This window comes from Diadema antillarum, unplaced genomic scaffold (assembly GCF_040938485.1).
Source record: "Diadema antillarum isolate AM-2024a unplaced genomic scaffold, OU_Dant_1.0 seq00000486_RagTag, whole genome shotgun sequence".
Taxonomy (NCBI): Eukaryota; Metazoa; Echinodermata; class Echinoidea; order Diadematoida; family Diadematidae; genus Diadema; species Diadema antillarum.
The window spans coordinates 845764-868954 of NW_027271449.1; the positions used below are offsets into that span (position 1 = coordinate 845764).

Here is a 23191-nt window from a genome sequence, read left to right on the forward strand (position 1 = left end):
AATGTCAAGAAATATTTCTACCAAGTTTCAAGTCAATCCGACTCAATATGACGTCATACGGGCCCGTCAAAGTTGAAATTCCGCGCGCGCGTCAATGGCGATATACAGTGCAACTATGCCAAAAAAACGCCAATTTTAAATCCGATTTTACTCGTCAGGATGGACGGTGACCCCCCATTTTCTTTACATATTCTGAAAGCTGATGAGTTGGACATGTTATTTCATGGGTTGGCAATGCTGGCAAAATGATTAAAAGATATCAAATTTCTTAATAAAGTAAAAAAAGTAAATTTTCAAAATGACGTCATCAAATTTAAAGTTCACTCGAGCCTATCTCACTTATCTTTTGCCAATTTACACCCAGATTTCAGTATGTTGTAGCTTATTAAATGATCTTTCATTAATATTATTACAACATTTTGATTGGATGACGGCATCACCTCGTAAAAATGGATTGAAAGTCACCTTGTCAAATTTGACCAGTTTACGTGTTATCTCTATGGGAGTGCAGTTTTTCTGGAAATGAAAATTGATATGACTATCTTTATCGAGCACTAGCTCACTTATACTTCGGTAAATTTCTCCCAAATTTTAATATGTTGTAGCTGAGACTTTGGGCTATCGTTAATGTTCCTTTGTTTTTTCATACGATGTCGGGATCACGTCAAAAAACTTGGTTGAAATTAAAGCTTATCTTCGATGTATTGAGATATTTCTTTCTTTCTGCAACTTTCTTTGCAATAACTAAAAAAAAAAAAAACAGCCCCTATCGCCCCCATATTATGCACATGTTTAGTTCATGTCACGTACATTATTTCATAAAAAACAACTACTTGATCGGACACCGTCTTGGGTATGTAAATTAGTGTTTCATCCTGTATCTTGGTGAATACTTGACCGAAAGATCGGTCTGTATCACGGATCCCCTCCGTATACAGACCGAAGTCAATGATCCCGGCTCCTGTGTGGAGCATCGCGCACAGATCAAACGTCGTTGTAAACCAAATTTCTGACAGCTTTTTTACATTCAAACAAGTTTGAACGTGACGACGGAACAGGCTGGTTGATGTGTGTTTTACGTTGAAAATTCGACCGAAATGTTGGATTATTCATTAATGTGGTGTGTGAAGTCTATTCTTGAATAGTTGATTTAACTGTACAAGCTTAAATTTGCCGACCTAGGGCAGTGAATTTGACGCAATCGAGAAGGGTGAGGTACCTCACCCAATTTTCCATAGAGACAGTGGTTAAGAATATCCACACAGCAATAGGTACTGGTACCTTCCGTCTGTCTACGGAGGACAGATTGTCTTTATCGAGCAGTAGCTCACGTACGTACATGTACCCTTTTCGGTGAATTTCACCGATTTCACCATATTAACCGTATGTGTGCCTATGTATGCCTGTGTATGCCTATGTATGCCAGAAAATCACAATCTCACGGATGGACATGCCATCGCTGTGCCTCTGCCTCACATTCTGAGAGCTAAAGACATAATGCAACTGATTTAACTGTGATTTCATGCATCTGGACCTGCTGAACATGAATTTTGTGGTTCTGTCCCTGCTGCAAACACCGCTGCAAACAACAGTCTTTCGCGCTATAGTCCCACACATTCATCTTCGTGTCATGGACCACCAGTTTATCATGCAGAAATTGCAGTGACAATGACGATCTGCTGTAAGTTTTTTTCTGATATTGCATACACCACAGGACCAATATTACATGCCCTCTTGCTACAGTGACCTGTGTTTCTCAGCCTTATATCCGTGGAAACCCTGAACTTAATCAATGTCAATGCACAGTGTGCTTGGATAAACTGATACTGAGTGTTACTGTTACATATACATGTCCTACGGCTACCCGAACTGTGTACTGTGCATACGTGTTATATCTGTAGCGGTGCTGAATGCTATGTGCAAGCAAGTTGTACGTACTTCAGTCGCCTAGCTACACAGTGTACTGCTTGTAGACTATACTGAGTATCTCATGTGACATCTGAAGTTAAGCCTCATCTTCTCAGAACTCAAAACCTCCCGTGATTATCACCAAATGACTATCACAAGTGTTCTTCACGTGACGGTATATAAGAGTATTAGTCCTACCTCGAAGTGAAGATGAATTGACTTATGCTCTACAATCATAGTCTCAGAGTGCCAATGTGGATTTAATACAGCTACAGTCCACTGGCTGCTTCTCTGCAGTCAGTATGCCTGACCTCGCCATTTCTGTTCGTCACTGAGTATAGCACCGTACTAATAGTCATCACTCCAGATTCCAGTACTACTGTCACACTGTCTGTCGCACCTGATACCCCAATATGGAGACCTGCAAAGGGAAAGCCACAAGTACTGAAGCAATCATTCAGGCTTTTGGAGAGTATATCCAGAGTCCTGATTTCCTTAAAGCCATCAAAGAAGCTGTTGAGAAAGCCATGAATAAACAAACAACAAAGTTTGTCCAGCGCCTTGACCTAGTTGAGCAAAAGTGCACCAGTCTCAAGGAGAAGTCCGATCAACATGATGGCTGCATCTTTGACCTGGAAGTATCCCTCAAAGCAAAAGATGCTGAAATAAAACGTCTCACCACCGCTCTTGATGATCAAGCAACAGCTGTCAACAATCTCAAACTGACGATGAATGAAGCAGAGCAATATTCCCGCCGCAACTCCCTGAAGTTCCATGGTGTCAAAGAGAGCAGACTAGAAGACACAGACCAACTCATCCGCCAGCTCTGTTCCGACCAGCTCGATGTGCCCATTACTCTCAGTGATCTTGACAGATCGCATCGTGTTGCCCCCTGCAACGACATCGCGACATCCCAGCCGTCAAACTTTGTTGCCAGCAACAAACAGAAAGACAATAAAGAAGACCATCCTTAGTAAATGTGACTTGGAAAGCTTTGACATGGGCCTAAATTGATCCCAAATAGGCACTCAGATATTGGGTAACTTGTTGAATTTTGTATATTTTTTTTTCTTTTAGAATTATATGTACACACTTGTATATCTCTGATTTTCTGTATAACTTTTGCACTTCTTTTCTTTTACTTTTTTTCCCCCAAATGTTTGAGCCTTGTAATAGTTTGATTACTCAAGTGGTCGAAGACAACGGAACCTCGGATACTTTATATACAGATACTCCATTAATAGTGCATGATGATGTGAGGGTTTCTCCCTTAAAATCTGTTTTTCAGGAAGAATCAACTACATCTTCACACTCATTATACTAGATCATGTTACCAGATTCACCGATGGTCTTTCTCAAATGATAGGTCCAAATATTCATTACGGTATACTGGACCTGTATTGTGGAAGGATTTGAACGTGAACCATGTTTTTAATGTACAATTTCATAATATTTTTAAAAAACAGTATAAAAAGATTCTTCTGAGTTTATACTGAAGTTCTATGTGAAAGTATCGTTTTTAGATTTTGGGTGATATCCTTATGTATTTTGACCATGTTAATTTGTTTGTTTGTTTGTTTCTGTATGTTTTTGCTTGTTTGTTTTCTCAGTTCAAATCTGTTTCTATACATTATTAGGTATGCACAGTCTTACAAGCCATTTAAGGCTTTCTTATGTGCGTTCCATTTTCCATCATTACAGTTGTGTACTTTGTGCTGATTTGTATAGCATATGAATGTAACACGCAAAGACCATGTTACAAGATTCATTTCACAAAATAACCACTTTTTGCTCAGAATGTGATGCCATCTTGGCTGTGCAAAGTTGGGTCAATGGTCAAATATACTTCATTCTGTATCTTCGTTATAGTGTACACCGAATTTGGTACCAAAGATGGCAGACCTGACTCTCTTTTCTAAATGAGAATCCAAATATCACACGGCCAATGTCTGTAAACAAAGATAAAACCTACATTGTATATGGTCATGCCTATTGCGATCAGGACTCGAATCATTGATTAAAAAAAAAAAATCGGATCACCTAATTTGTCAGTGTTGACAAATTCCGGTTCTAGTTTTTGTTTTGTTTTTGTTTCTTTTTCTTTCATCTTTGGACATTGAGTCTTCAAATATGGCCCTCCTTTCTACGATAAAAGAAAATAGTTATCTTTCAGATTCACCACTACCACTGGCATTTGTGTAAGTTTTTAAACTGGGCTTACATGACCTACATTTACCAGCCTCGTGATGTGGTGGACGATTTGGTTTCCAGTCAGAACCGCTTTTCTATTCGCCTTGTAGAATGCCTTCACGATTTAAGGATTGCTCATCACTCAATGCTGAAACCCCAGACTGAACTTTACCTGTGATTACCTGGTGAACGAGAAATGCCTATTCATCTTCCGGCCACTTCATCTTCGACGCAATCCTCTTAAAGCATGAGGAAGAAAGAATCTAAATCATTCTCACTTAACTTGAGAACAAGTTTCAACCTGACTGACAAAGTCATTAGGTGATCCGAGTATCCTCTCGGATCACCTATTGTATCTGTACTGAATCTTTCTTCTTTATTTCTTTCTCCTCAAATGTTGTGCAGCGATTAACTCAAAAAGTCATTCACCTATCACTTTTAAACTTATACCATATATGTATCACGTCATAAGAACGACAGATCTAATGTATCATTGTGATCAGTCAACCATGACGTCACTATGACGTCATTATCTGAAATCACGTTCACATTCGTATCTCATTGATGAAATGGAATTTCTCAATGAAATTTACATATCATATAGTTCAAGTCAAGTTCTATCGATATATTTAATAAAATTTCATCGCGACCCTGGTAAACGAGCGCGTACGCGCGCGTTGAAATTTTAACGTGCTCCAATCGAGCTCAAAATTGTTTTGCATACGTTTCAGGTCATTTGGAGTATTTCAGAAAAAATCGACGGACGCGTACGCGCGCGCGCATATACGCGCGCAAAGCTCATATGCGACGAAAATATCCCGTTTTTTCACACGGATCGGATGTCTGAAGTGTCAAGGAATATTTCTACCAAGTTTCAAGTCAATCCGTCTCAATACGACATCATACGGGCTCGTCAAAGTTGAAATTCCGCGCGCGCGTTAATGGTGATATACAGTGCAACTATGCCCCAAAACCGCCATTTTTAAATCCGATTTTACTCGTCAGGATGGACGGTGACCCCCCATTTTTTTTACATATTTTGAAAGCTGATGAGTTGTACATGTCATTTAATGGGGTGGCAATGCTGGCAAAATGATTAAAAGATATCAAATTTCTTAATAAAGTAAAAAAAGTAAATTTTCAAAATGACGTCATCCAATTTCAAGTTTATTCAAGCGTATCTCATTAATACTTTGTCAATTTTCACCCAAATTTCAGTATGTTGTAGCTTATTTAATGTTCTTTCAAACATAAATTTACAAAAATTTAATTGGATGACAGCATCACCTCGTAAAAATGGATTGAATGTAATCTTGTCAAATTTGACCAGTTTACGTGTTATCTCTATGGGAGTGCAGTTTTTCTGGAAATGAAATTTGACACGACTATCTTTCTCGAGCACTAGCTCACTTACCCTTCAGTGAATTTCTCCCAGATTTTAATATCTTGTAGCTGAGACTTTACGCTATCGTAAGTGTGCCCTTCATTTCTTCATACGATGTCGGGATCACGTCAAAACGTTTGGTTGAAATTCAAGCTTACTTTCGATGTATTGAGATATTTCTTTCTTTCTGCAACTTTCTTTGCAATAACTCAAGAAAAACAGGCCCTATCACCCCCATCTTTGGCACACGTTTAGTTCATGTCACGTTAATTATTTCATAAAATAACAACTACTTCAGCAGACACCATCTTTGGTATGTAAATTAGGGTCAAAGGTCATAAATGTTTCATCCTGTATCTTGGTGAATACATGTCCTATCTTTCCCATATTTTGCACACGCAAAAACCATGTTACAAGGATCATTTCACAAAATAACCACTTTTTGCTCAGATGCCATCTTGTCTGTGCAAAGTGGGGGCAAAGGTCATATGTACATCTTTCTGTATCTTCGCTATGACGTGTTATCTCTATGGGAGAGAATTTTTCTAGATGTGAAAATTGACGTGATTGTCTTTATCGAGCCCTAGCTCACTTAACCTTCGGTGAATTTCTCCCAGATTTTAATATGTTGTAGCTGAGACTTTAGGTTATCGTTATGTGCCCTGCAGTTTTTCATACAATGTCGGCATCATGTAAAAAACTTGGTGGAAATGAAAGCTTATCTTCGATGTATTTTCATATTTCTTTCTTTCTGCAACTTTCTTTGCAATAACTCAAGAAAAACAGGCCCTATCACCCCCATCTTTGGCACACGTTTAATTCATGTCACGTACATTATTTCATAAAATAACAACTACTTGATCGGACACCATCTTGGGTATGTAAATTAGGGTCAAGGGTCATAAATGTTTCATCCTGTATCTTGGTGAATACCTGTCCTATCTTTCCCATATTTTGCACACGCAAAGACCATATTACAAGGATCATTTCACAAAATAACCACTTTTTGCTCAGATGCCATCTTGTCTGTGCAAAGTGGGAGCAAAGGTCATATGTACATCTTTCTGTATCTTCGCTATGACGTGCTATCTCTATGGGAGAGAATTTTTCTAGATGTGAAAATTGACGTGATTGTCTTTATCGAGCCCTAGCTCACTTAACCTTCGGTGAATTTCTCCCAGATTTTGATATGTTGTAGCTGAGACTTTGGGCTATCGTCATGTGCCCTCCACTTTTTCATATGACGTCGGCATCACGTCAAAAAACTTGGTGGAAATGAAAGCTTATCTTCGATGTATTTTCATATTTCTTTCTTTCTGCAACTGTCTTTGCAATAACTCAAGAAAAAACAGGCCCTATCACCCCTATCTTTGGCACATGTTTAGTTCATGTCACGTACATTATTTCATAAAATAACGATTTGATCTGACAACATCTTGGGTATGCAAATTAGGGTCAAAGGTCATACATTTTTTATCTAGTATCTTGGTGAATACCTGTCCTATCTTTCCCATATTTTGCACACGTATAGACGATGTCGCAAGAATCATTTCACAAAATAACCACTTTTTCCTCAGATGCCATCTTGGGAGTGTAAAGGTGGGTCAAAGGTCATGTGTATTTGTTGCTGTATCTTCGTTATCTAGTGTATACAGAATTTGGTACCAAAGATGACAGATATGACTTCCTTTTCTAAATGAGAATCCAAACATCACACGGCCAATGTCTCTAAACACAGATGAAACCTGTATGGTCATCAGGATTCGAATCATTGATTAAAAAAAAAATCGGATCACCTTAATTTGTCAGTAATGACAAATTACAATCTCTAGTTTCCTTTGGATTTGCCATCCTTCTGCACAGACGACCTAGCCTGTGAATCAATTTCTTCATATCTCATCATTTAGAACACAAGCCGCTTTCTTTCCATCTCTCTCTCTCTCTCTCTCTCTCTCCCTCCCTTTCTCTAATGTTCATTTACATTCAGTCTGTCCCTACTTTCATCCAACTTAGCAAACTCTGCTTTCAATTCATCGTTGACATTCGCTTCATTTCTTTTACTACCACGACTATCGCTAGCATCATCATCATCCAACGCTGTAGGCGGGGCATCTCAGACGTATTTACCCCTTTGTGTTTTGCCATTACATCGAATATTTTCTGCTTCAGTGCGCAATCGGTCAAATCAACGGTTGGCTTATATCAGCTACACTCTTAAGGGCCGGCGCTGCGTTTTTAAAAGTGGGGAGGGGGGGGGGGGGTCGGGCAGTTTATATTTCTGGTGAAACTTCCGGGTTTCATCAGCTGACAAGCAAGAGAAAAACAAACAAACAAACAAATAAAAAAGGCCTTACCTGCACTTTTGAGGGCCCAAAGTGGTCGGACCCTATATGTGTTCCTTTGCATTATCCAAGAAACCCTGGTAGCAGAGACACGTCAGAATGACGTCTATTTCACGTCAGCGCTGTCGTCAGAAAGACGTCGTAAACTGTCGACAAAAAAAAGTCATTTTTCTCAAAGGGAAGACGTAAAAAAAGACGTCATTTTTAGACGTAAGAAAAGGCGTCGTGATATGTCATCTTAACGACGTAAATGAACAAAGATTTAGGACGTCATTTAGACGTCTTAAACTGACGTCAAAACGTCGTATCTTTGCTCAAATGGACGACGTAAAGAAGACGTCATATTTGTGACGTCTGTCTGACGTTTAGGTGGTCATACAAAGACGTCTTAATGACGTTTAGATTACTTCTTAAAAGACAAAATATCACGTCAGAATAACGTCATAAACATGTTGTTTACACGTCAATTTAAAACCTTTCTACGTAAAAGACGTCTAAAAGACGTATTTTGACGAAAAAAAAAGACGTAAGTTTGACGTCGTTTTTAAGCCGAGATAGATTAATTACTACGTTAATTACAAAGTCTAATGAAGGTGTGGGTATTTTCAGCTACTCTCCTACGAATCTAACCTATCTACCACTAAAGTCCTAATCCTTATGCCTCTGCCTTTGCCTATGCCTATGCCTATGCCTATAGGATGCTTATGCCTATGCCAATGCCTACCACCTATTCCTAGTTACTGGATTGATGTAGCACGTTTCTATAAATGGGCGAAAAGTTCTAATGCTTCATGGCATGGTTACTAAACTAGGCCATAATTTTGTGAGAAACCCAATTAATTATGAAAATATGTCTCCATAACACAAGTTAGGATTAGTTCGAATAAGATAAGAATAAAATGTACAATTTCTGGCACAGTTTAAGTCTAAACCCAGCATAAATACTGTAATTATCAATGCTTTCCATATTTTCACTAGTTTTTGCATAGTAGATTCAATGTTATGAATATTCATGATCGATACTGTAACGAATCGTATGACGTCGTTCTGACGTCGTTACGACCAGTCACAAGCATTAAGACTGGTAAAAATCGTGTATATCAATTTGATTGTGAAGAGATTATTGATCTAGGCAACTGTAACATATTCAATTTTAACTTCATAAGTATTTTGATGTCTTTTATCTATTTCCACTATTTTCCAAATTATAGATTCTCTTTTATGTTGTTTTATAAAATTCATTTCGATTCCATCATTCATATACTCGATTACAAATTGAGTATGTCGTTATTGTTTGCTAGCTGCGTGATTTTTCAAACATCTTACAAAATACACCTAGTACAAAATAGATATTGGGACTATCATTGTGTTTAATTCCTATACATTAAGATACACTTCAGAAATATCATACACGATAATTGCATGCATATACTCGTCCGATGTTTTTTTCTTTTTTTAATTCATGATCAATATAGAAACCAACAGAAGACAAGTTCCAGCGTTTACTGGTTTCAGATTTCCAGTTATAGGTTAATGAGTTTAAATGTGTACAAACTATTTGTCGTCGACTGACACTCAAGGAAATGATGCATGATTTCTTGTTTCGAAGTCGTGCAGTATCGTACTTAAACACACACAAAAGAATAGTGTATACACATAGAAAGTGATGATATAATGGGGCTATGACAGCACTTCACCCGTATGAACTTTATTATAGCAGAACTATATGTCTACAGTGTGAGAGAAAAAGAAATGCAACCCATAGCTACGATTCTCAAGTGATATACACATTTGTTGAAGCGATGTGAAAATATCGTTTTATTATGTGTTGTCATTTGGCAAAAGATAATTTCATTTTTGAATGGTACATAACAAAACATTAAAGGACAAGTTCACCTTCATAAACATAAGGATTGAGAGAATGTAGCAATATTAGTAGAACACATCATTGAAAGTTTGAGGAAAATCAGACAATCCGTTCAAAAGTTATGAATTTTTGAAGTTTTTGTGCAGTAACCGCTGGATGAGAAGACTACTGCAGTGTATGAATAACTTAGATGTCACATGCGTACAACAATACAAGGAAAGTATAAAGAGAATTTCACAAAATGCCATCTTTTGAAAAAAGTACACATTCCCCTGACTCGTTACCGACAAATGTTATGGGTAATATTATTCCCCCTGCCTTTAGAAAGAGGCAAGTCAAGAGCTCTTTTATTATGCGAAAAAAGTGAAAATATGTTGAATTTTCTTTTGCATTTTCTTTATACTGTTGTACGCATATGACTCACAAGCTGTAGTAGTCTCCTCATCCAGCGGTTCCAACACAAAAATTTTAAAAATTCATAACTTTTGCATCGATTGTCCAATTTTCCTCAAACTTTCACTGATGTGTTCTACTAATATTGTTGCATTCTCTCAATCCTTATGTTTATGAAGGTGAACTTGTCCTTTAAAGAAAGCTACTTTACCCGATATTAGCCAAATTCAAGATGTTTTCATTAAGTTGGAGCATCGAGCATCACATCAGAGTCACAAACGCTACTGACGAGTTTTATGATATGCATTCATAGGAAACTGACATATCACTGCACGTTTAAATGATGATATTTTAGTCAGAGTGTTCTAGCTTCATTCAAAGCGTGGACAAAAGTATGGAATCTACACTGTAACATGAGCAATGTTGCAGCCTTTTTTTTTTTTGTACCCAAAACTTGACGGGCGCCTGACAGCGCAGTGATTGCACCTTCCATACACTTAGTGTGTGTGTGTGTGTGTGTGTGTGTGTGTGTGTGTGTGTGTTCGTGTGGGTGTTATGTGTTTGTGCGTTTATGTGCTTGTGTGTTTTGGGTGTGGTAGATGTGCAGTATATCGTTACTTGCAAAAGTCTTGCGCAATAACACCCAACATAATCAAGATTTATTCTGAAAGAAAATGAAAGCGAGGTCAAAGCTGGTCATTGTTCATGTCTGAAAAAGTAAACATTCTGGTCATAATCATAAACTTGTCAGACATTGTACACTCTATTGTTACGTTACTCAAACATTCAACTTGTGTTATGAACACGTATTTTATATTTCTATTGAGCCTATATATTGTGACCTAGTTTGGTAACTATGTCAAAAGCATTACAACTTTTTGCCCGTACACACAAAAACCGTGATACAACAGTGTTGCAACTATATAGGAATATGTGGTAGACATAGATATAGGATTTAAGACATTAGGAGTACGTAAGTACGTCGCAAAACTGACGTAAACTTTACATTATCAATTAGTCGCTAATATAAAGTCATAAATATGCCTACGTTGCAAAGCAACGTACATTTTACGTCAGTTATACGTCGTTGATATGACGTGAAGAATACACGCAAAACTGACTTAAATGTTACGTCTTTTATACGTCGGTTATATGACGTCATAAATACGTCGCAAAACTAACGTAAATTTCACTTTATCAATACGTCGCTCATATGACGTCAGGAATTCGTCGCAAAACAAAGTGAATTTGACGTAATTATTACGTCGTTTTCATGACGTGCTAAATACGTCGTAAAGCAACTTAGATCTTACGTCATTAATACGTCGTTAATAGGACGTGAAAAATACGTAGCAAAATTGACGTAAATTTTACGTCATTAATACGTCACTAACAATTGGTAAAACATATGACGGAAAACTGACGTAAACTTTACGTCATTACGAGGTCCCTAACATGACGTGACAAATACGTTGCCAAAAGACGTTAAAATCACGTCATTTTGTGGTCATTCTATGACCTGCGACGAGTTTGACCAGTTGCGACCAAATTAAGACGTCTTTTCGACGTCAGTCCTGCTATGTGGGAAGTGGCGGGACCCCCCCCCCCCCCCGTTACAAACGCCCTGCTCTTTCAAATCAGCCTTAACCAGGCTTTTCAACCTGTCGATTGGCAGTCCCTCGTTACAAAGAGTAATGCCTCCACATTACACTCTGTCATGATTACCGTGCAATTGCAACAACAATCAGGTGCAATCAAACTATAGTCCTATACCCCTTTCATATTGGCAACTCTTCATCAAAAACCTTGCTTTTAAAGACTCGGTAGCGTGAGGTAGAGTTGGAAGACTGGCCCGGCTCGGATAAATTAGAGAATTCCCGTTACGAATGGTGTACGATCTCTATGCAAGTCATACACAGCCAACAAATCTCGACTGGAGTTGACCGTTACCGAGAGCGTACGCGTCGATACACATAATTCGCTGACCATGCTGACGAGAACTATTCGTGGTTTCGAATGTACCCCAGCGGGCGGCGAAGAAAGATCAATTCAATCAGACCACCCATTGTTTCCCCACGTTACAGGGTCATTCATCAACGCATTTATAGCCTCTACACCTACAACCAAAATGAGTGTATGGGACTACGCTCGCGTCTCGACATGGAATCGTTGACGATATCATCAAAATTCACAACATGCGGCTGGATGTGTCCTTCCCGGACAAGCCCCCAATTGTTACGGGCCGGGCTGTTATCCATCCCGCAGTCACTAGCCAACCAATCAGTTGATGAACACCACAGATGCAGTCGGATTTGCAAAGTTGATCAAATTCAATGCCAGCTCGTGGATGTACTTTGCTATTGTTTGGAACCCTCTCTACACCCACGTGACAATGATTTGTATATTCATAACATGATTTCTATCAAGATACCAATCAAGATGTGTCAATGGGTACTAGCTAGTGCGTAGGCGAGATTTACTCCATGGACAAAAATCTGAAAGGGCAGTGCCATATGAAGGGGCACACTCTCTCTGCCAGAGAACTCGAACGAGAGACCTTGTGACTGAGAGTCCATGTCCACTGAGCCACAATGGCTCCTCATGATAATACATTGTAGTTCTCTTGATACCAAGTCGTGTTGCTCAAAGCGCATGACAACATTGCATCTAGACCAAATGCTTTGGCCCTAGAGCAACTGTCATTTAATCAAGATAACATTTCCTTCTATTCCGATTGGCAAACTCTTCTCATGTCTCATTTCCTTTACCAATTCATGGAAACTGTTACCGAATTTTGAAGGATATTAGGCATTACTCGTTTTAGATTAGGACTAAAAAGCAGTTTCCCAACAAAGTGCAACAATAGCCCACAGACTGATGTGAATGAACAAGGAGAGACATTTTGCTGCGCAACGACAGTTCCCCTGATTATCAAATCTTTCTTATCGCGTTTCCTTTCGGAAGTTTCCGATATTTCTAGAACATTTTCCTGCTTGCCTTCAACATTATCTGTCACATTTTTTCACTCATTTTTGTTTTCTTCTTTCAGCCGTACCGGGGTCGCTCATTTTCATGACTATGGTGGTGACGAACCCGTACGCTGGACTTCTGGCCGAGAAGTTCGGCAACCGCCCTGTGATCTTCGCCGGTGGGGTCCTCTCCTCCCTGGCCATCTTTGCGAGTTCCTTCGCAACCGATTTCACCACGCTGACCATTATGTATGGCCTCGTTGGCGGTAGGTATCATGCAAACACAAGGAGTTCATAACTCATGTTAGATCACACGATACCACCCCACACTATTATTGCAACATTATTGTCCCGTGTGTGTGTTTTGTTTTGTTTTGTTTGTTTGTTTGTTTGTTTTTGCCGGCAGTTTTGCCGTAAGCAAAATATGACCGACATTGATCAAGAAACATATGATAACCATTATGATTGCAGATCGCGTTATTGAATAACTCGATATGCCACATATTCCTTATTGGAAAGAACACAGTGTCCCACAGTGTGTTCATAGTGTGTTCATATAGTCGACTATATGAAAACGCTCGAATTTAACAGGGTGAAGATGATTTCCCACTGTGGTTTGGTTTTCACAGAGCGTTCATATAGTAATGCTTTGTTTCATACTGCAAATTGATGAATCACACTGTTAAAACGCTCGAATTTAACAATGTGAAGAGATTTCTCACTGTGTTCACAATGTGTTCACACTGTGTTTCTCACACTGTGTTACGGGACACTGTGTTCTTTCAGCAGGGTTTTCTCGGAACGTTTGTGTGTGTGGGGGGGGGGGGGGTAAAGTATAAATCACACCACCCATCTCTTTAAAAAAGTCTTGTTGACTCCATTTTCCATTTCTCATTGTTACTGGCAATCAGTTGAACTTATGTGAATTAATGATAAGTGTTCAGACCTCACCTCTAGACCTGCTCAGTTTGAGCTCCATACTTGTTGGAAGCTTCAGTATGCCTATACCGATAGTGGATTTCTGCGCTGACGACACAGCAATGTACCTAACTTGCTTCATTACCCATTGAAGCATTTTTGGAAGACCCCCCCCCCCCCCCCCACCAGCTGTGACTATCTTAGACCCGGATAAGTCTGTAGCACACGATCTTGAATAGAAAACTCGAGTTTTGGTTCTCTTGGAATGTGCTTCGTAATACACCTGTACTGCAGGCAGCAGTACCTCACGGAAGAGCCGTCATAAAGAACATCCGAAGAGCATAATGCTTTTCTATACCCTACAGAATCTACAACGAAATGATGATGAGGTGGTAAGATACGTTGATTCTATATTTTGCGACCTTGCACTAGCTGCCAGAGTAAACGACCCGGAGATAACACTGGCAAAGAACAAACACATGTCAACGTTCCACCTCCAAAAAGTCACGTACAGGTCAATTATCGTGTACGATACATGAACATATGGATGAGATAAGTGCACAAGGGTGTTACCGGTATCGTATGGCTAACAGGAAAATACAATATCTAATTTGTTTAAAAGAACCCGAATATGTCGATATCACAAGTACACCGAAAATTATGAGACAAAGTATTTCAACCACCTACATCTGAAAGGAAATGGGAAGAAATATTTAACCCAAATTTAGACTGGATTAATGTATACAATGTTCCTTACAGATCTACCCTGAATCAAAGACTTCGTTGTTTTCAATATAGAATTCTTCACAGAAATATTGTGTTAATAAATTATTTTTTGCAATGAGATTCTCTAGCACAGATCTCTGTGCGTTTTGTTCGAGCTCCACAGAAACAATTGTCTGGGAATGCGCTGTTACACAAAAATTTATTTATCAAATACAGGAAATTATGTTACAGAATCAAACTCAAATTACTAGAAGTACTTTTATACTTGGTTCTACAGAAAACCTAAAGTGTTACAATGTGGTTTATGTGTAATATAAAAAGTTTGTGTGATTTGCCAAAGTAAGTTAGTCATAGCTGCTGTTACATTTAACCGGACCAGTCAACAAGAATGCTGGTTTGTTTATCTTAGTAGCTGACACCCTTTTGCATCTATAGATAACTAACGGTTTTACTCCTTTATGGTATCTTGAGTAAATATTGAATGACACGCGTAATGTCTATTAAAAACGATATGATTCCCTCATCAATCATATACATCCTCAATTGCAAGACTACTTTTGACAGAGACAATATTTGCTGGAGAACAATCACTATGAATGCGGTTCTCGACGTAAGCATATCATGGTAACAATCTGTAATGCTGAACCATAGACCTCTAATCTCATGGTTTTTTTTTTTTTTTTGCGAGTTTGCTGCCAAAGTAGAATTGCCTAACGATCTTGTGCGGCTCCCCCCCTTGAGTGCCACAGTGACCTGGGTCTATGATGTCACCATGCGATGCCCCCTTGTTCATTTCGGGAACTTTTCACTTCAAAGGTCGAGGCGTGACTTTGATTGACTTTTAATCACTGATGAATAAATTCAAGAGATCAGCAAAAAGGTTTGTGAAGTGAAACGAGTGTTGGGAAAGTTAGGAAACTAATACCGGAGTCATCTCACAAGACCGACGCCTACGAGTCATACGGCCCAAGAATTCGACATTGAAGAAAAAAGGTCCACGAGTCATACAGTGCCACGAGTCTCACAGCCTGTGAGTTCGGCACTAGGTAAAACAGCCCACTAGTTCGACAGATACAACACAAGGCTTAATGTGTCGGTCTCGTGGGCCATGTTTGCGTAGTGTTGAAGTCATGGCTATATATATGACTCGTGGGCTGTATGACTCGTGGGTGTCTGTCTCGTAATGTAGCCCCTAAATAACTGTTTCTGTTATAGTCTTCCCTGCGAAGAGCGAATCTTCCATACAGCTTCTATTGCAAAGCGGTTACTATCCGGAAAAAGAATATCACGTGTGAGATCCGTAAATAGCGTATAGCCCTTAAAATATCTACATTAGAAGAATTCAATTAATACACTGTATGAGGTAAACATGAAAAACGGACCGAAATGGACTCACAAATTAATGATTTGGTCAAATAAGAATAAAAGTTGTATTAACTGGTAAATCAATAGATCATTATGTAAATATTTATGGAACAAGAAGATGACTAAATGCGAAACCATTATCATTCTGTTAACATGATTCACTTTAGGTTTTGGCTTTGGACTGAGCCACCTGCCCGCCGTGGTGATGCTCAGCGACTACTTCGACGAGAGGGTCGGGACGGCCACAGGACTGGCCATGTCGGGAACGGGACTAGGCACCATCTTCATGTCGATGGTCACGCAGATGCTGGTGAACGAGTACGGGTGGCGCGGAACGATGCTGGTGCTTAGCGCCATCAACTTCAACCTCTGCGTGGCGGCGGCCATCATGCGTCCTGTCAAACTGCTGCCGAGAAAATGCCACCGTGCAACAGCGGCAGGCGACGACTCGGTGGCGTACAAACCCGTGAGCACCAAAGACACAGAGGCCATATCTCCTTGTGTGGATGATGCGATAAGCAATGGAGTTAGTAAACGGAAGAATATCGCGGTGGGGCCATTTCACACGGACAATGTATCGTCTCAAAATGGCAGAACTAATCATACACGCAAATGCGAGACGATTATCCAAATGAGAACTAGCGATAAAGAATGCTCAAAAGCAATCGAGGCACAGACTGAAAATAATCACTCTCGTACTGCTCAAGCAAGTATAAAGAATGGGACCACGAGAGGCTGCGAGGCAAGCGGGGAGCAAAGCGGTTGGGTCTGCCGTAGGGCCTGCCAACCGTGCATTTCGTTCTTTGACTCTGTCTATGGTTTCAGTGTATGGAAAAACCCGATGTTCATATCCTTTCTACTCGGCATCAACCTAGCTTTCTTCGGAATGACAATTATTTCAGCTCACGTGGTAAGAATATTAAGAACTTCTTTTTCTTTCCCCATCATTTGCCCATGCGTCAACTAAGCCTTCCAATGCCGGGAACTGACTTTATCACTATCAACAGTTATCAAAATAAGTTAATGAAATTTCATGATCTCTCCAAGGGGTATACCAGGATGCATCCATGTTGGTCTCCAAAAAACTGCTACAGTATTCCAATTGCTACTACTAATATACCAATAACAATAATCATGAAAACAATGATATCAGTAGTAGTAGTAGTATAGTATAGTAGTAGCAGTAGTAGTAGTAGTTTAATGATGATAGAGATAATGATGATGGTAAGTCTTTGTAAAACGAAGACAAATTGCTATCATTTGATTGCTCCACATTTTATGAGGGTAAAGGTCATTCACCTGTCCCAGGGAGTTCAAGGTAGCGTTAACCCACTTCCCGTCATTCAACTAATCACGTGACACATTCAACGTTTGCCACACAGCTTGCTTAGAGCTGATTAAGAATGGGTATACCAATTCTCGACCAGTGACCTTTGCATGTCTGTTTAGCAAAGGTTTGTTGGGTTCCATATGTAAACAGTTTCGTTCAGTGTACAAATATGACCAGTTACTGCACATGGCGTTTCAATCTAGTTCAATGTCGCCGTTGTTCTGATTAAACCCATCTCCTCTAAACCGAATCTCTGATTGCAGTGGCTGATCCAGGGTGGAGCACACCGGGCGCCCCCTTTATTTTTTGTTGAAAGAAAAGAAATAAAAAGAAAAAAGTGGGAGAGAGGCGCGTACATTGTACCCCCTCCCCTTGATTTTGAAAGGCACCCCCTCTTTACGGAATTCCTGGATCCGCCCCTTGATTGAATAGGAAAATCATAATTATTGTCCTTGAATCTTCTCATGCTACATTGATATTCACAATTTTAATAGTAGTGTCATAACTATACCAATGATAATCAGCAAGCCTGAAAGCCAGCATGATAATCAGAAAGCCTGTTAGGATGGGAATTTGGAGCAGACTGACCAACCCTTCCCTGCATGAGTTACAAAAAAAAAAGATAGCAGACAGATTACGTTGCTAGCTTGTTTGAAGGTTATGATTCATGCTTATCCTAAAGTGCCTACAATTCTGGCGGTATCGAATAATGCACTGTGTTAGATGCGATTAAGCATTGCTTTTGTGGACCTCGTAGAGATTTTATCAACCGATACAGATTGAGAATCACCCTCTCCCGAACACGTCACTGCTTGAGGAGGGTGATGGTAAATTATGATATGAGCAAGTTATGATTGTATCGTGACGTCACGATAGTTTTATGAATTCCTTATTTCACAGCTCTATTGTGTAACTTTTCTCTTTTTTCATTTAAAAAAATGATAAAATTTAGGCAAAGAGAGCGCTTGAATTTGGAATGGCAGAGTTTCAGAGCTCGTCTTTGGTAGCTATCATCGGGGGTAGCCAAGCCATAGGACGGGCCGTGTCGGGCCCACTGGTGGACCGATGTCACCTCAACCCGCTCCGACTCTACCAGGCCATGACTTCTCTCTGTGGTGTGTGCGTAGTGGTCAGCATATATCTGCCTTCGTACGCAGGTGGGTGCTCGTAGCGACGTGCAGTCATCAATAAGTGTGATTTGAATCTTCCGTCCATTGTTCATATCAAACTGCAATTTGACACCATACATAATTTAGTTTTTATAAAAATCAGAGGAAACAGCTAGAATATCAAATCTTTCATCAAAATCGCTCATTGAACGTGAAAGTTGTCGAAATTTATGAAAGTTTCACATGTTATATAAATCTTACTTTCTTCATGTCCGATATTGATGAAGCATTTTTAACGTTGTTCGTCTGATATCATACTTTTTATACTTTTTATATTCTAAGACAACTTGAACTTTTTTTGAGGAATTACACTCTATACGTCTGCCCGTGTCATTGGCAACGTGTATAAACACAAATTGATTGTTACACAATGGCAGTTTCAAATGATCTCACCATCACTTGTAATTGGTAATAACACTGTAGAAGGAGAAAGAGACAGGGGGAATTACGTCATCTTAAATTGATAGAGTCTCCGAACATCGATTTCCTGGGATGGGTGTATTCTCCGGGCTTGTTGCTTGCGAGTGATGTGCAGTATATGTGTCACGCTGTGACCACGCACAGAACTTGAACAGAAAATATTATTGATGAGAAAGTCATCCATTTGAAATTATGCATAAATGAGATCATGAGATTATGCAATTAGGATTAAAACACAGAAGATCAATACAAAACACCTCACTAACATTAGAAACCGCATTATTCACTTTTCTAGATATTTTGAAACTCTGACATTCAAATTATTTGAAATTTGGGGTAATACAAAGTAACATATTTTTAAACAATGTCAATTTCATTTTTTTTTTGTCTGCCAAATTACATTATTTTGCAATTTTCACGCCCTTGATGTCTGCGGCTTTATCAGCAGATTTTCTACCAATTCTCATACAAAATAATAACTCCCTCTCCTCCTCCTTTGTAAAGGGATTTCATGGATAGGCCATGAGAAAACGAAACTTTAGGAAAGGAGAACAGAGAAAAACACAAACACTCAAACTTTCACCGCAGAACATAAAGTAAGCCTATAGGTGCCTACCCTTTGTGCGGATGTGGTTAAGTGGGACAATAAAATGTAGGCGAGGCTGTCCTTTGTCTTGAGGAGAAAGTATGACAAAGAAAATGTGTGAGGGTTGATAAACAAATTGTTTGGTCGTAAGTCATTGGTTATCGGATCAGGGAGTGCCATGTATTGACTCTATAGGGCATTCATGTCTCGAATTTAAGGGGTTTAATTCCTAATTCTCCGCCCAGCCCAGACTACTTATTTCAGCATGAATGTGAAACGTGTGTCCCTTTATCAGGCTGTTCCGTCAAATTTTGCATGAAGTGACGAATGAGTCATGCTTCAATTGCGCTGGATGCCGTTTTCAGCAAATCAAGGATGTCTTGATGATCTTGCTGTAACCACTGTAACATCGCGTTAAGCTCTTGTGTGCTGAAACACGACGAGCTCTCTGAACAGAAAAGAAAAAGGTAGAGAAATTGTTTATGATGAAAGTAGGAAAGGGGCGATGCAAGTTTGTCGGACCTAAAACATCGGGGGGGGGGGGGTTCTTGCGGCGTGGTAGCGGGAAAAAACCCAAACTCCCTTTCTTTTTGCTAGCATGACTCCCGAACGATAATACAATTTATTTTTAGTATTAAATTAAAGGGCTCAAAGTTTAACAAAATTCACACAGTATTTCGACTCCTACTCAATGGACACTATACATTGAAACTCAAAAGTCGAAAGGAAACAGTAATTGTATTGTATGTGTGTGTACAAGGGGAGGCTAAACAGAGTTGCGTCTGACGAAGAGCATGCGATACACCTGTTCCGAGATTTTCGTTCTCATCACTTTCCTCGCAACATTCGAGTTCCCCACGCCATGCTCCGTTGTGTCTGATGTATAAGTAAGATGAAAACTACTGACCAAATAGAACGATGAAAGTTCTAATCATAACACCTATAACATGTCGCGCAATTCTAGCAAGAAAATTGTGTGATTTGAAAGATCTCCATGTTTGTTAATCTTTTGAGCTAGCAAATATGTCGGTCATAATCACATTCACAAAAAAAGATTACTTAATGACGTCGTCTCAAGAGCAATTCGGCTTGTATACTATTATCGTAATTATGTTAACTATTATGCCACTGAGTGATGGGAGTTGCTTCTTTTTGTCGGTACTGCAGTCAATTTGTACTTTTTATTTAAAAAATGAAATTTTATCCACATTATAGACATCCAGGTAAAAATAAATGTCACTCTACATCGTGCTTTCTCATACATGGGCCCAAAACTTTGGAATAGCCTTCCAAAATCTCTTCGACAAGCATCTTCTATTGATGCTTTTGAAATAACCTCAAGACCTACCTCTTCAATTTAAATCGACGAATGTTTACCTGTATATATATTATATATATATATATATATATATATATATATATACGTATAGTGTTTGTTTTTTGTTCTTATATCTTCTGTGATACTCTGTTGTAACGTGATACATAAATCATGTACTACTCTATTCTGTAAGCGCCTGTCTTTTAGGTACAATGAGCGCTTTATAAGGGTCTCCCTATTATCATTATCATTATTATTATTATTATTGTTATTATTATTATTATTATTATTATTATTGTATCGTGGACTAATGCGATTTTTTTTATACAGGATGTAACGATTCAATGTGGAGACAAATTTACAGTAAATGTAAGATAAAATATCAACCATAACACTTTGGGGCTCATGATCTCTGTGACCAGACAATGACCTGTACATAACCTTGATTACCCCCCCCCCCCAACACCCACCTCTCTCTCTCTCTCTCTCTCTCTCTTTCTTCCTATCTCTGTGTGTCTTCTCTTCTGTCCTCCTCATTTGTGATTTTATAGAAATTCAAGCACGTTGTCCGTTTACTCCTCAAATATTTAGCTTTTCTCACATTAAAACGTCAGTCAGAGGTTGCTGTGGAGGATTTGCCAAAATGTCGATAAGGGTTTTACAGAACCTGCAGAGGATACGTGAGAGATTTAAATGTTGCTTTTACGTAAACTGATTGTGTGAAGATCTTTGAAGCATGTTTAATTTAAAAATCAAACGGTCGTTAATTGTGCCTCCATGCTTTCAATGTTAGGTATACAATAATTGGTCGTTAATCAACATTTTGGCTGGTATGTAGAATCTACATGTTCCGCAGGTGGCTGCTGTCGGGAAGTAATAATTTATTATGGTATGTAAAACGAAATTGTCATAATTATATACTCAAATACTCGTCGCTATGATGAAGGCCCCCCACATTTCGGGTGTGAACAGAGCAATGGATGATATCATTACTGTTTACCTTACTAATAAAATAACATGACATAACATACCATTACGTAACATAACATGATATAGCTTAACGTACAACGTAACGTATTGTATCATGACAAAATGGGTAATATTCGTCATTCGGAAAGGTTAATCGTTATTCAGAAACACACAAAATCTGTACACCTAAGAGATCCGTAATCCGAACATTTGTAGATGTAAGAATCTGAAGAATCATTATTCTGAAGGTTTATAATTCCGAAAATGAAATCAGTTCGTTACTCCGAGGTTCATTAATCAGAAAATTTGTGTTCTAACGAATCATCGGAATACCGAAACCTTATTTTATTTTCGGATTTTACGAACCTTCGGAATAAGAACCTTTGGATTAACGAACTGTTATAACCTGACAAAAAAAAACTGTACTATTTACTATTATCTATTACAGAACTCATTTTTGTCTCTTGTTACATTGCGCTGTAACATATACGTGCACAAACATAACATACACGCAATATAAATGAAAAAAAAATCGAAATACATGTAGAGTTGACGTTAACAGAAAACAAATCAAAATATTTACTGTAACAGATAGTATTTGAGACGCTTCCAACTGTTGATTACATCCATAAAGTATTAACTCTGCCAGGACACGATTCTAGAGTAGGGGTGAAATTAAGACAACGATCCCCAAAAGATGTGCGTGTTCGGCTTAAGAACTAGATGGTCACGAACGAGTGATGGTAATAATGAGGAGGCGTCATTAGATAAGAAAAAAAGAAAAGTTGAATAAGTAACGTGGTTTGTTAATTTTTAATTTGTCTCTCCCGCGTAGTGGAAGCGAGACGTAGACGACATCGTCGTCGTCATCGTCATTGTCGTCGTTGTCGTCAACAACTTGATATACTCTCATACTATAACTTCCATAGCTTTGAGCTATGACCCCAAACTCACACCACAGATACATAACCTAAAACTGCAGGTCAAGCTCAAATTTGGGTGAAGTCCGACAAGGTCAAAGGTCAGAAAGTCAATGACCTTTACCTGATAAGTACTATACTCACAGTTAGTTTGATGTACGCTCAACAACTTTTCACAGATTTTAGGTATGACCATGCACAGGTACATAACCTTAAAATGCTGGTCAAGTTCGAATATGGGTGAATTCCTCCGAAGTCAAGATGGCCAATGAACTTTACCTGATAAGCTTGTACGATAGCATTGTGGTGTATTATCAATAACTTTCCATCCACATTCCACCAAATTCACATCACAGGTAACTCACCTAAAGATATCCGTCAAATTCGAATACGTGTATGGTGAATTTTAAGAAGATC

At 38.9% G+C, this 23191-nt stretch overlaps 1 protein-coding gene across 1 annotated transcript in view; it reads left to right on the top strand.

The window, feature by feature from the left end:
* LOC139733661 (monocarboxylate transporter 12-like) overlaps positions 1-23191 on the top strand; it is a 47845-nt gene that overhangs the window by 16458 nt on the left and 8196 nt on the right. The window contains exons 2-4 of the mRNA XM_071644474.1: positions 13134-13319; positions 16230-16972; positions 18345-18549. Of these exons, the coding sequence (XP_071500575.1) occupies positions 13134-13319; positions 16230-16972; positions 18345-18549 (1134 nt within the window). The remainder of the gene's footprint in view (positions 1-13133; positions 13320-16229; positions 16973-18344; positions 18550-23191) is intronic.